This window comes from Zootermopsis nevadensis, unplaced genomic scaffold (genome assembly GCF_977971745.1).
Source record: "Zootermopsis nevadensis isolate Lab colony 2312 unplaced genomic scaffold, Znev_1.0 Znev_ptg000001l, whole genome shotgun sequence".
NCBI lineage: Eukaryota > Metazoa > Arthropoda > Insecta > Blattodea > Termopsidae > Zootermopsis > Zootermopsis nevadensis.
Genome location: NW_028259133.1, coordinates 11,996,638 through 12,011,347, shown reverse-complemented (window position 1 = coordinate 12,011,347; position 14,710 = coordinate 11,996,638). Strand labels below are relative to the sequence as shown.

Genomic DNA, 14,710 nt, shown 5'->3' with positions numbered 1-14,710 from the left:
GTCGGACCAAAGAGAAGAAAGAGTTTAGTGTCCTGTAAATCGGTCATTTGGTAATACGCCCTTTTGGCATAGTGCCCTAGATATGGTACACAATTTTAAAAAATCTCTTTTTTTCTCACACACATTATCTTTCGTGCTGATCGTCTGTGACAGACACCTAACAGGTCTAATCTAAACGAATTAAATATAGCCCTATATTTTGGCAACACTAATAAAGAAAAATACTTTATCAGCCATCTTGTGTTTCGTTAAATATTTCATTACATCTGTAAATTACATTTTTAGAACGATGATATCATAATTTTTTAACCGCGTTAGACATTACTTTTACAACTCTTCCCCACTGTATTAAATTAAGGTTTACACTCGGTGAAGAGATAAGACTGACTAGCTGATAACATTTGTAGACAACTTCATATCTGATCACAGACAACGAATTAAGATTAAATAATGCGATAGAATGTCAAACGAACTTCTATAATATATTCAGTCTTTTTTTTATATCTTAATTGCGTCATGTTTGTGTTTTATTGATACAAACTGCAGTTTACCGTCTCTTAATATCGGACACACAACACATCAATTACAACCCGATATAAAACATCCAAGTACAACCTCCAAACCAAAAGGAAGAGACAAAAAACTTAAAATTAAACAAATTAAAATAATCAATAAACGCAACGCAAAATGTACTACAGTTTTTAAAAAATATATTAAAATTGATAGACCTGATGATGATGTAATACACATTGAAACATGTCGTCGATACAAAAAATGTAACATGATGCAGTGTCTACTGAGAATGTTATAATTTTAGATAATTTTAAACAACATTATTTTAAGTTTGTGTATAGACGGAAAATAAAAATATTGTATATTCAGTCTTGTTCAAATGCTAAAATAAATTGCCACTGTTGTCAATTGAGCGTGCGTATAGGAAAAACAGTGATATATTAATGATTACTCATACAGCGGAAGAGACTTTGATGCAGTTTAAGGATGTGCACAGAGCACATTTATTTGTTTCGCATATGATTCTTACTAGAAACAGCCATTATCTCATTAAACAACACCAGCCAACTGATCTTTCAGAACGGTGACACATTGTGTTGATTTTAAGAATTATTTATTTATTTATAAGGGCTCAAGCTAACATTAAATTATACAACAAACACATTTTTAGCATTTTTTCTTAAATGAGCTATGTTTTGAAATACTAAATTTGTGTTTGATGATCCCTCGTACTGGAAGTAACAGAAAGCTATAGAAAACTGCGTAAAAATAAGCTTCAAAATGTGCACCCTCATAAAATTTTGTTTGAATGATCAAATTAAGGTGTACGCATGAGAGAGAAGACAAATTCATACAAACATGTACTTGGAAAACCTGAAGAAAAGAAAATACTTGCGTGACCTACATGTAGATGAAGGATAATAATATCAAAATTAATCTTAAAAGAAACTTTGTGCACGAAAGTCGATTGGATACATCTGGCTCAAGATAACGACCAGTGGCGGGATTTATTAACGCAGTAATGAATCTACCACGTAGCACAAATGGCGTTGTTCTCGAAAGAATTTCTGGTTCTGTCACCTCTACATCTATCTTCTCCCAAAATATCCTTAAAATTATGATCCTACCTCTTTCTCGGTCTTGAAAGCCGGAATCCCTCTACCAAATTCTGTAACATCTGCCTGGTAACCCTAGTCCAGACTCAAAATCAAAACAATACTAGGGGGGCCAAAATATAAATAAGTTTCTCGTTAGGTAATCCTCTAATTTCTCACTTACTTTACAACTGTCATATCAAAATATTTTTGAGAGTACTACATACAGTATTACAAATATATGAAAAGCAGGTCGCAAGCAATAAATAAAGCCTACATGCGAGTCACATTTACACACCTCAATAAATTTCTTGGTTACAGTGTCGTGATTATTTAATGACAGAATTCTTGACACAATATGACAAGAATGGTGCTTACCTCGGCCGCATCTTTTATGGCGCTGATGGGATTTGATGTCATTCTTGCGGTTAATGTTATTGTTTCTGATCTTGTTTCTGATGTTATTATTGTTAACAATAACGTTGCCCGAGGAAAATTCTAAAATCTTCATCATTACACAGAAAAATACTACCAACATTACGGAATTAAAACATAACAATTAGAAAAAATTCTGTTAGTGTTTACACACGTAAGGGCCGTGACCTTATAGGGCAATGCTTTTAATTTTCCTAATTGTTCTCCACCTTAACATATTAGCTGTTTAAATGTTTCGTATCAACTTCCACATTCCACAATATTGTCTGTTCATAATATTCATACAATAAATAATGTACGTAACTAGCAAACAGACTGAATGAGAGTACTGCATGTTTTAAATCGAAACAAGATCGTTCACTTTATGTTTATTTCCTTTTATTTCACAGTGAAGGTCCCGCACTGCCATCACACTTCTCACAAAAATAAAAAATAAAAAATATTTTTAAATATCCACACTACATGCCATAAGTCTTCTGTTTGAAATGCCAGAAAGTTTTAACAATAAAATCCATCAGATGGCATCTGACATTAATAATTTCAACCTCCAGTTCCATTATTACGAATCAAGTCACAACAAAGCTTAAACACTCACACACGAAGGCTTCTCTTCTGCTTTGACAAAAACGGAGTAAGTTTATCTGGCACAAAATACAGCCTCAAAAGAAAGCCCATATATAAAATGCATTATTGAAACAGTTTGTAAACAAATAACACACTAAATAATATCGACATATTTACAACCAATCATACAACACTTGATAATTAACGTTAATTTTAGATCACGTGACTTTTGAGATGGTGTTACGATATCTGCCTCTAATCTGTTAGGCCTACGGAGTACTACTGAGTCACTCGCTGGCTCAAGAAAGAGTTGGGTTTTGCACACAGCACGCTACCAGAGTTATGTTCCCTCCACCCCACGACTGCTGGGCTGGCCGCCAGATTAACAAGTCCAGGGGTGCAACACATGTCTCCAAGCAAAGAACTCTGTTCTCTATCTGTTAACTGTGGTGAACGTGAGACAGCTGAAGTCCTTGAGACCTATTTCAAGGGGCTCTTTCCCAGACCCGATCCTGAAGGTCCAATCTGACCATCAACCCAGATTCACGTGTATAAAGCAGAGTTTTAAGGTTATTTTACAAGTTTTATATTTGAGATTCACTCATGATCAATGAAGTAGTAGACGTTAATTTAATTGACATTTCCTGGAATAATATCTGAAATTTACTTTGTCCTATAAGTACAGTTTATTCGGTGAAAGTGTGACCTTAGTATCGGGTTCAAACTATGCTTTTTTTTCAAAATTTATGTTGGCAGCAGTGACATTGATATTTACACCACACTCTGTATCCTTATAAATGTGATTTCGCCTTATCATATACGACGGAGGTTTATCAATTTTCCACTCCCAGTGTTTAAGCTACGTAGCAAAAGGCAAAGGCTGATTCACTTAGTGATAATGACTAACACACCTTTTCCTGTGTAACTTACAGCTAACAATCTTATCTTTAGAATGGAAAGTGGAAGTCCTGAAGTTAACTCAGAACTATTTTATCACTCCACTTACCCCTCCACCACCGCAGAAACATCTGCATGGCGTGTTGCACAGTTAAGCACCAGGGACATTTTTACATTTTACCTTCAACCTGCACTAAATCATAAGCCTTATCTTCCAAATATTAATGGTGCCGGCAGCAGCTAATATTATTCTTAACTTCAAGCAAAATAATGACACTTACTGCCCGAACATCGCCTATGTTCAACAGCGCTACCAAATAACATTTGCCAGTCAGTCTACCAATAAAAATAAAACAATATCAACAAACAGAATTTAAATTAAATTTAAACAACAACTACATTATTTTTGTTATGCATCCAAAACGTACTTTAGACATAAAATAATCAGACAGATTTCAGTTGATTTAAATTTGCTAAAATTTAAAACCTGAGACTGTTTGATGACGGCAGAATTCTGGGTTGTAGCGTCATGTAGTATGGTAAAAGTTTGTAATCATGGAGGAAGCAAATACATCCGAAACGTCGGTAAATTTCTACCAGACCACACCGTGCTACAACCACTACTTTCTTAACCTTGGATTTACATGCAGGTGAATGGCCAGCTTCATGCTTCTGTCGCATTAACTCCGGTAAACACAATCCAAATGCTCAGTAATTTAGACGGAAAGGATTATCTCTTCCTCCGCCGGAAATCGAATTGTGGTCAACCAACCAACCCATAGCCACTCAAGTTACTTACTGAGATATACCGGCTCATATACTACTATCACAAAAATATTATTGTGTCTAAAAGTAGATTGTACGTCTATTTTGTTTACGTATAATTTGTGATAAACACGGACAGACCCATGAACAAAGGCGCCGGAACAAAACATAACTCTCTTTGAAGCACGAAACTCATCTTAATATTTAGTCCGTACCTCAAAATAAACACAGATTGTCTCCATTATAAGGTTCAACTGGTAAATGCTGTTTAGGGAAATATTCAGTGTTTATTCTGAGAATCATACAAATCCCACAAATATTGTGTGGGAAAAATGAAGAGCTACTACCTGATAAGTAGGTGGTTCACTGAAATTAAATCGCAAGCTATCGATAAATCTACGAAGCAGAGTTTTGTTCTGTCCTGCACTTAATCATACTCGTGTCTCAAGAAGATATTAAAAGATGAATGGAATCAAATTAGAGAGGCTGAAAGATTCCAGAACTACCCCTTCTCCACACCACATAACTGCAGAGTGCTTTTACCTTAATGGCATGTGCTAAGAGGTTCCAGTCTTCAGCGAGATAAGTGGAGTTACACAAACATCTAAGTGAACTCTTAAAATTTAAGAGGATTTATGTCCATTTTGGTCTTCTGGACTGTAACGCTGTGTGGACTTATATGTACACCGACATTTCGGAGGAATGTACTGCCTCAATCTTCAGCCTTAAAAATGGATGTAGAATAGTCCTCCAAAATGTTGGATAATATTAATAATGACAACAAAGACAAATCAAATTAGCAAATATAGATATAATATTAATATTAAACATTATTAGCGCGATCGCATCAAGCAGGGTGATATAGGTGGGACATTAGGGTGGGTGGGAAGTAAGTAGGCATTCCCATTTAAAAAGGTACATGTAAAAATTATTTTTATTATCTTTGCATTGGAAATATAGAGGTTATAACCATTTCTCAATGCCTACTTACTTCCCACCCACCCTGTAGAACCAGCTGGAGCGATATAAAATCCTACAAAATTTTGGTCCAAAGACCTGAAGAAAGAGACAACTTTGTAGAACTAAGCATAGGTAGGATTACAACATTAAGATGGGTTTAAAAACCAGAGGGTTTGATGATGTGGATTGGATTGATACATCTCTGGATGCGGTGAACCTCGGGTCCCATACATTGCGGGGAACGTGGCACTAGCGGGACACCCCTGAAATTACCACCAACAGTATAAAACATCCTCTGTACTACCATGTAGCATACAATCTGGCCCCCATCTCGACTGTGCTGTGTCAGAAGCATCCAGCAGCAGTCAAAAGCTGCAACACTCTTTTTCATTCAATATGTAACATTCTCCGTTCGTGCTCCAGAAGTCGGACGAAACTGAAAGTAACTGGTGGCAATCTGCAGTACAAAACCTCAGTATGAACTATCTGGGCTCGAAATTCTGAAACCGTCTCGACTAAAATCATACAAGCATCAAAAACTCGGTTAAACGCTCTTAATGCATGTACGTACTAAAAACTAGTTCATTCGTACTATCGCTGCTTTTGCTGAGAGTTTTCATTTTTAATTTCTCGCTTCGAATTGGTCTAACAAATGCTTTTGTACAGGTGGACTACATAGGTCTATAGGACTTCGAAACAAACAACAGGTCAGTTATTCTGATTGTTTCCTTCTTGTTTACTGGTTTAATGAAAAATATTCCTGGAGTAAAACTTGAAAGTTGCATAAATTTTTCTCGCCATTTTTCACAAAAATAATAATGACCACGTACATTTATGTATTAGTAACAAATGAGCGCTGTACGCGAACACTAAGATTCCAATCTAATTTTCACATTCACAATGTCCTTACTTCCTCTTTCTTACACTTTCATTAAGGCTTTAATTTAGTTCTCCCGTGCCTGTTTCCCAACACAGAAGAGAATCCCAATCTGATTTTTCTCCACAATATTCGGTTTTGGACGTTACCCAACATTCCTCTCCGCGTCTTCCTCACACAGCAGTTTCCATCCCCTTCCTTCTGTCTCCCTGGACCATTCTCGAGTGAGTAGCAGCAGATGCCTACCAACCAGTTTATTTTTGTCCCTACCCCTCACAGCTACCACGTGTGCATACATCGACCAAAAGCTCACGGGTTATTCACACCATAAACACTCCCCTCTTCCATTTCCAGAAACACTTCGACGTTCCCCTTGTACATCCAGTTCGAATTAAGAAGTTCAGATGCAGCTTGCTTGCTGTTAAAACACCCAGATCTACAGCGTCTTACACAGACTAAGATCACGATTTAACACATTTTAACAGCAGTCACTAACGTTCCCTAACCTAACCCGACTTTCCCATCCTCAATTAACGTAACCAAATGCAGTCAAACATTCCCCTTTGCAGCTGATCATTGCACATTGTTCTCTGGGAATTGTCGTCTGCTCGTGTGCATCACTAACCTAAAATAATCAAATTAAACAAAATCAACACCTCAGGAACCAAAAATTGTGGATGGTGTGCCTGCGCATGCGCGTCACTGAACTAACCTAACCTAACCTCACTCACGTAAATCAATCAAGTCGTCCTCTTTCAAGATGACCATTCCACATCGTAGTCTGCGCGTGCTAGTCACTGACCTGGCCTAACATAATTCAACCAAGCCAAAACTTACGCAATTTAATAAAATTCAACGACATCTACCTTTAGCAGCTGAAAACTGCGCATGTTCTTCTGAGCATGGGTGTCACTAACCTAACCTAACATAACCAAACCCAAACAAAATTTTCAATATCTGTACAGGAAAAGGAAACTTGGTTGAACGGTTCACACATAGTTACTTAAGAACTATTTTGAGGTGTAACAATCATTCACAATTTCAGAATATGGAACCATTTTCATATTGCAATTTGTAACCGCAGCACTTCTCCATAACGGTTCAAGGACTTCTAAAGATCCTCTTTATAACGTTTCAACACCTATCTTGGATATCTCAAAGATTTCTCCAGAACCTCTCCAGGATTTCTCAAACTCTTGTCAAGGACTTCTACAGAATATCTACATTACGAATACATTTCTCTAGGATTTCTCCAGCACTTTTCAAGCAATTTTCCTGGATACCCATACGTCCGCCAGATCAACACGATAGGAAGTCTCCAGGATACTGCTGAACCCATTCTAAAACCACAACTTTAACTAAACTAACGTAACTAAACCTAACTCAACCTAACCAAACCTAACCCAAGCTATGCCAACACAACCTAACCTTACTCAAGAAGCACAATCTTTTGTAATGTTATTGCCCTGAGTAGGGCATGAAGTTTATCTATAATTTGCTTCAAAATAACATGATTATTGTCACGTACAGTAATACTGTTAGGTAGGTGTAAGCGTGAGAAAAGTTCTTGAAGTGAAGAGCTCATCCCCCTGATGATGGTGGCAGCAAGGACCTTTGAAATGTTAGTAAACTTCTACCAGACTACACGGCGCTACAACCCAGAAGACAGCCATCTTCGGACTCGCCGCGGTGAAAACACAAAATCCTACTTGAGACTAAATTATTCGGTAGACAAGTGACGTTGGAACAGGTTTTTATCCGAGTGCCTCGGCTTCCCATCCTAATCATGCCATAACTGCTTCATACTCATCTATCAACACCCCACGAGGTGTCAGATAGCCCTGACCTAGCGGAATATTATCATTCCCTCGGCTCTAAGTGAGGCACTTGGCTGGTTTCAGTCTGAAGGTAATTTGTTTGTGTACCCGCCGTGAAAACTTTGAGTTTTATTTTGTCAAAATAATCGGTTCGATAGGCAAACTGTTCTCTTAATGCGAGTATGGGTTTGTAACGATCTCTCTGGATAGTTCAAGTGGGAATTATGATCTTTGTGCATACTATGCTATCTGAATGTGTGTGGGTGGTAGATTTGTAGCTGGTTTTTATCAGACGTGTGTAGCAATAATGAACTTCGCGTTGGTAAAACAAAGATTTTGGAGGTGTACTAGGGACATCTGTAGACATCCAGCCACACCCCAACAGCGGTTTCTAATTAAGGAACAACAGAAATAAATAGACTGGCAAGCGGTCTGATCTTGGCGCTGAACCAACAAGTCACTCCAACGGCTGAGGAGACACTAGGAGACTTTCTCTGTACATTTAGCTTCCGCTGTAGGGAAGTTATTTATTTCCAATATCGCGGCCCAGTGGTTTAGCACTCCTGCTTCATACACGGGAGGTCCCAGGACAAAATCTAGGCCCAGAGACCGGTTATTCTGACGAAGTTTTTTTTTCTTCGTTCTCGCCAGTTCCTTCACTCACATGACGGAGAAAAACCTTTAAATATGTCACGACCGCCCCTTCTACATACTTTCAGAGGCATTATTTATTAATCATCTTTCATTCGATGTTTTATAGTATGAGCTACTGGCAGTGTCTCTAAATAAACCATAAATAAACTTATAATTCCCAGATTTCCCCTGCTGTTATTTTCCCTTCTACTGCGCACTGCACATTTACCACCCCCCCTCACACAACCTCAAGAGACACACTTATCGATATATTTGACATTAATTTTATTTGACAAAATAAAAAAAGAATGCGTCAAAAAATTAATCCACACAGGAATTGCCATACATCCAGTACTATCTTTAAAGATACGTCCAGACTGATGCCCCTATGTCAATGACGGGTGTACGGAATACACGAAATGTTAACTACGGGACCTAACATATTGATCAACTCGGCCTGCCAATAGCAGCTGCTGTCATCTATACACAGGTCGTCTAACCAGCACGAGAGGAGCGACTGAATATAATACAAAGATCATTACAATACGCTGCATTAAAATCGTTGGATGCGAACATGTAGGAAGTTCTCTACACACAGGGTGATTCAAAAGGTTAGGTCCAAACTGAAGGAGCGTACAGAGGGACTCAGATGGAACAACTTTCGAATAGGAATCCATGTCCTCCGAAGTTATCCTGAGTCAGTCGAGGCCATTGAAGGTAGGGAAGTCTGATAACATACCGCTGAAATAATCGTACTTTGCTATTCTCTTACTAGCTTAATTTGGTTTTTTTTATTAATGTACAAGGATTACATTAGCAATCTTACAAACCAAATTATTATAATAAATAATTTTGTTATTTTAAACACCATGTTTTTAGACAGCAGACGGATGGCAGAAAGCACTTCCCATATTTAATCTGCTAATGTCTTCGTGAATGATATTCTCATTATTTGCCGTCGTTACCAGAGAGACTTATTTCACCTAATATTTTCAGAGTGATCAAATCGAAGGATGAGATAAGACGGTCATAATATGAGCCATGCATGGGGACGGTCAGAAATGAACATACAATTTTATTCGAAAAACCAGAAGGGAAGAGACCACTTGGAAGAGTTTGGCGTGGCAAGAAAATACAAAAAAATATCACAAAAGAAATGGGGTGTGAAGTTGTAGACACGGCAATGAATCTTCGGATTCCGTAAACAGGGGAAAATATTTTGATCAGCGGACGACTATCAAGCAAGCAAGCAAAGAAACAAACAAACAAAAAGAATTATGCTCCAAGATCGATACGGTTATAATGTGAACACAGGAACATAGCCTTTTCTTACAGTCCTTATGGGCGGAGACACAGGCATAGAACATATGGTGAATTACTTCTGTATTTATTCATATACACATAATATTTCGATAGCAAATTCATTATGTAGTTACTACAGAGTACTAATTATTGACTCAATGTCAATACTAGCCAAAGTACTGCCGCTCACTCTGTAGACGATATTGCTAACTGTTTTTGGTCCGGCCTCGGCAGTTTAGTTGATATCGCATGCATAGAAGATTTGCCGACATGCACGCTGTTATTATGAGACAATTCAGACATCAATAACACGACAGGTGGGAAGACTATTTTCCAATTTTGGATCACTCATGAAGGAATTCACTGGTACAGAGTTATGACTCTCAGCATTTTTTTTAAATTGACGCCTGTAAATGTTGATCTGAACGTTTGAGAAATATGAAAAGCCATTACATTCAAATGCAGAGGGCACCTGAAATTTAGACGAAGCTTTCAAGAGAGAGTTTCAACTAAACACTGTTAAGTACGGGGTCAGATTAATTAACGTCGATGCATCAGCAGTGGATGTCGAGAATGATGAAGAGGGGGAAATAGAACATGAAGCACAATTTAACTCTGGCCACTGAAAAGCAAAATACAATTAGAGTTTGACGTACTCCCTATAGAGTTCGCTAGATGCGCGTGTACACTAAATCCTGCATAAAATGGAGATGAAACATTTTACAAGAAAGTTGTTTTTATCCATTTTTATTGTTTCCAGCACTCCTCTGACATTTTGTTGTCAGTTTGAATGACTCAAGGTGAAACAGCGTCAGTGAAGTTAAACTAAGTGTGTGAACAAATAAACAAGAAACTAAAAATTATGACCAAACATCACAGCATTTCAACTCTACCTAAAACCTTTCAGTGCTTAATGTATGGTCCATGGTTCATTCTTGAGAAATTTTACGATTCTGTATCAACTACTGAGAACATACACGGTTTATTTTGGATAACCAACCGATACGAAATTAATCTTGTCTATCAGAGCCAACAATTCGGACGATGGACCAACGACAATCAATAAAATTCTGTCCGGTAAAAAATTTTGTCTAAGATTCACCAAACATTGTCAGTATGACATTTTATCAATGTTATTAACTCATGAGGGCTACATGTCACATCAGTCTCGTCCTCCTATGTTCAATTAATCAGACAGCTTTTGGTGAGAAGTAGGCTTAAAAATTAAAAAAAGTGATAATAATGGTAATAAATAAATGGACAAAAATCTACGCTTCGAGAAGATACGAACTACAATGTTGCAAGTCTGAAGTTGAAAGTATCATAATTACGCAAATTTCTCTAATTTATGTAAACGTCTATTTTAATGAGGTGGGGTTAAAAGATCTGTTTTAAATGTACTTTAATGTGCAAATTTTAATGGAGGAAACTAGTAACACTTTATAATAATAATAAGTTTCTATAAATTAATTAAAGAACACAGAAAATATATTAGTTGCTTAATTATACCACCAAGTTGACTGTAAAACATACTTTTGTAATTTTACAGATGTTGAAATTTGTATTTAGAGCCTAGTATAAAATACAAATTTTACTGTCACCTAGTTAGGAAATTACGGGTCACCTGTAATTGACTATCGTGACGTGGATTGTAATGATTGAATTACTTTCCGACCCCTTCAAATTGTCACTGAATCCTAATGGCTAATGCAATCATCCCCACTCTACCACACCAATTACATCCATATTTCACCCTGCTGAAAGGGTCTGACCAGGCTAAATAAATATCCTGTGTAGAAAACTGAAAGCGATCCTTCACCATTAAAAAATTTCATTTAAAAATGTTTATGAATATACTGACTACATCAAAATACAATATTTATGAAATGTTAAAAACATAATGAAAATTGTATAAATGGGGAGGATTTATAACCTACTCCCGGTCCTATACCGGTTAAAATCTATTAAAAAGGGGGGAATATTTTAAAAGTTGGGTGCAAAAATTTTCATATAGACGCAACAAATGGAACCACCTGGTAAAACATGTTAATTTCAAATTTAATGTACAGACCGCTGATGAATATGTACGTTAAAAATCGTTGCTACTTCATAATTAATTAAACGCGCATTGCATTTACCAAATTTTAAAAAAAATACAGCCATAAACTGTGTATTGTTATAACTAAATAACTTTAAGATGTTTAATAACGTAATGTATAATTTTAAGTTTTAATCCAAAAATATTTAAAATTTCTGCGTGAGATGGTGTGAATAGATGGCTAAGGAATAGAATATAATTCTATTTAAAATCACGACCTGGCGCCATACTACGCCTACGTATTATAGACAATAAAGTTATGTAAATACTGAAAGACCTACAAAACAAAACGGCGCTATCTACCGGAATTCGCAAAGAACATAAATTTACGACATAAAGTTGCAAAGTAGTGCTTATGTTAGTTTTCCGATTTGTACGATCGATCTCACGACCTGTAAGTGAACGAGGCTAGTTCTGACTTTGTTACAGAGCCGTGTTCCTTTTCCTGTGCTTTCTTGCACCGGGATGTCGTGTGGAATTACAAGAGCAATGAGCGAGTCAAGACGAGAACAGAGATCAGAAAACAGCGTCCGTCTTCGCCATAAAAAATATTAGGTGTCTGCTTTATGTCTGCATAAACTAGAATCATTTAAACAGCGTAGCTGGGTAAAGTACGTGTTTACAGTGATGTAAAACATGGGACTGTTTGTTATTGGCGAGTATTTGATTCGACCCTGAAATCTATTTCGCTACTTCATGTGTAACGGGTACAGATGGACTTTAATTATCTGGGGGAAAAAATTTACCTCCAGACTACGCTGTCATACAGTAATTGGATATAATACTGTGATTCCTGCCTGCACGCATTCTATAATAAATTACCCGTGAAAGAATACATAAAAAATTTCCAATGAAGTAATGTCACAAACAAAAATATTTTTCATATTCGAATGTATGTAATATATGTACGTAAATCACCATAATCGGTAATGTACGCACGGAACCGGCATGTAGTGACGGACTTACGCATCACCTTCTCCATAGTGGCGCCACTAACCTAACTTAACGTAACACAACTAAACCAAAATCAAGGTTATCAGACTGAAGTTTGATGATCGTCGTTCGAATTTCATAACAACAGAACGGACGGTCTGAAATAATTGAAATTTTGTATGGACGTCCTGACACAATCGAGTCATTTAAATTTGTACTCCCCTATTTCATACAATTCGTAATATCGTCGAAAGGAAATATCAAACTCGCGAGGAGAAACACTTGTGCTCATCACCCATGACCAGTACATACGTAATATACAAAACATGAACATGCATACAGATGATTCTTCGTATTTCCAAAGTAGTGTGGATTCTCGTATACCTGCAACAAGCTCGTGAAACTTGAGCATTTAAAATTTAATTTCCAGAAGATTTTTCTCAGGTTCAGATCCTGCCTGTAAAAATATCCATCACTGTGGACCCCGAATCAAAAATTATCCCATACATTCTGATTAAATAAACTATGGACTAATATGTACGATAGAAGGTATAGTTTATTTTCTTTCGTCGTGTTTCTTACTCCAAAGTGGAAGTAAAGAATGTGATAAACGCATAAAACTTACAAGAAAACATAAAAATAAAAGCAGAATCTATTCAAATCAAGGACCCCATGGGCACAACTTGTGGGCCCTTACGGGTACACAGACCACTGGTTGAAAAACACTTTGACATGAAAGTCATAACTCAGATTTTCCTTTGTGGTTAATATAAAGAATTTCTTCACAATTTTGTATTTTGCACTCTGTTTTCTGTTTGTTGACGTAGACATGCGCTTAGCCTTCAATAACCTTCTAATCGAAGTACTGCATGCACGAATTGAGGACACGTTATTTGAGAAATGGGGCAGTACGTATAGCTAGAATCATTTCTCTTTTTAGATCTTACCTTCTCACTTGTTTCACCAGCAGGCTAGATAGTATTCCACTAGGATCCACAATCACTATTACGTCATACTCGTAACTAGTCTCTCGTTCTTCTAGAATAATCCCGGTTCACTCTCACCACAGCCGCCCATAATTGTGCACTGGGGGTGCAGAGCTACTACAGTATTCACCACACGCATTTCGCAGCTACAAAACTAACCGCCCACCCTTCCCTACGCGCCCCCTGCCAATGGTTCAATTCTTTTCATGGCGCCATTGCGCAGACACCATGTTATGACGTCACGAGTGGAGGGAGACGTCCAGACTGCATGGCGTCCAGGCGCCATCACAAAGTTGCAAGGTAAAGTCTTGTGCAGGTTAAAGGTACCACCCCCTCCCCCACGACATGGCAAACCGTTGTTTCCTTAGAGAAAGCCGCAACTTCGTATGTGAATGAAACATGCCTTGTCACATATGAGTGAGAAACCCTTTTTAACAAATGAAAAGGTAGAACGTGTAAGTTACCCACCAAACCTGAAGTGTAAACCAAATGAACCACACACGCTGTATAAAAATGGATGGTTATCATCCATTGAAACATGTAATGACTCATAATTGTTTTCTCATTAGAAGTGTCATTTGTAACTCGAAACGAACGAGAAAACTTCCTGAACGTGTAACATGTTCTAATTGACTGTCCAAATTTTCATCGAACTACAGAATTGAAGTCCTTAATCTTATGCAAAAATAACTGTCTCTGACCTTGAAAATTTTAATTTGTTTACGAAATACAATCAGGCCTAATAAAAAGGCCACCCCCTTATATGAACTTAGGAGAAATTATGCATATATAGCTCCTACTCATTCTCAATCTTGGCACTAGAAGGGGGTGAGCAG

General features: G+C 37.3%; 1 protein-coding gene across 3 annotated transcripts in view; it reads right to left on the bottom strand.

Annotated features, from left to right (window-relative positions):
- The window catches only part of LOC110829924 (uncharacterized), a 79,101-nt gene extending 65,068 nt beyond the window's left edge, over window positions 1-14,033 (bottom strand). For 2 of the 3 annotated variants that reach the window (XM_087342892.1, XM_087342893.1), the window contains exon 1: window positions 1,986-2,897. In XM_087342892.1, the coding sequence (XP_087199018.1) occupies window positions 1,986-2,145 (160 nt within the window). In that variant the 5' untranslated portion in view covers window positions 2,146-2,897. Of the gene's footprint in view, window positions 1-1,985; window positions 2,898-13,835 lie in introns of those variants that run through there. The other variant, XM_087342913.1, reaches the window with a different exon arrangement.
- Between the last annotated feature and the right edge of the window lie 677 nt (window positions 14,034-14,710).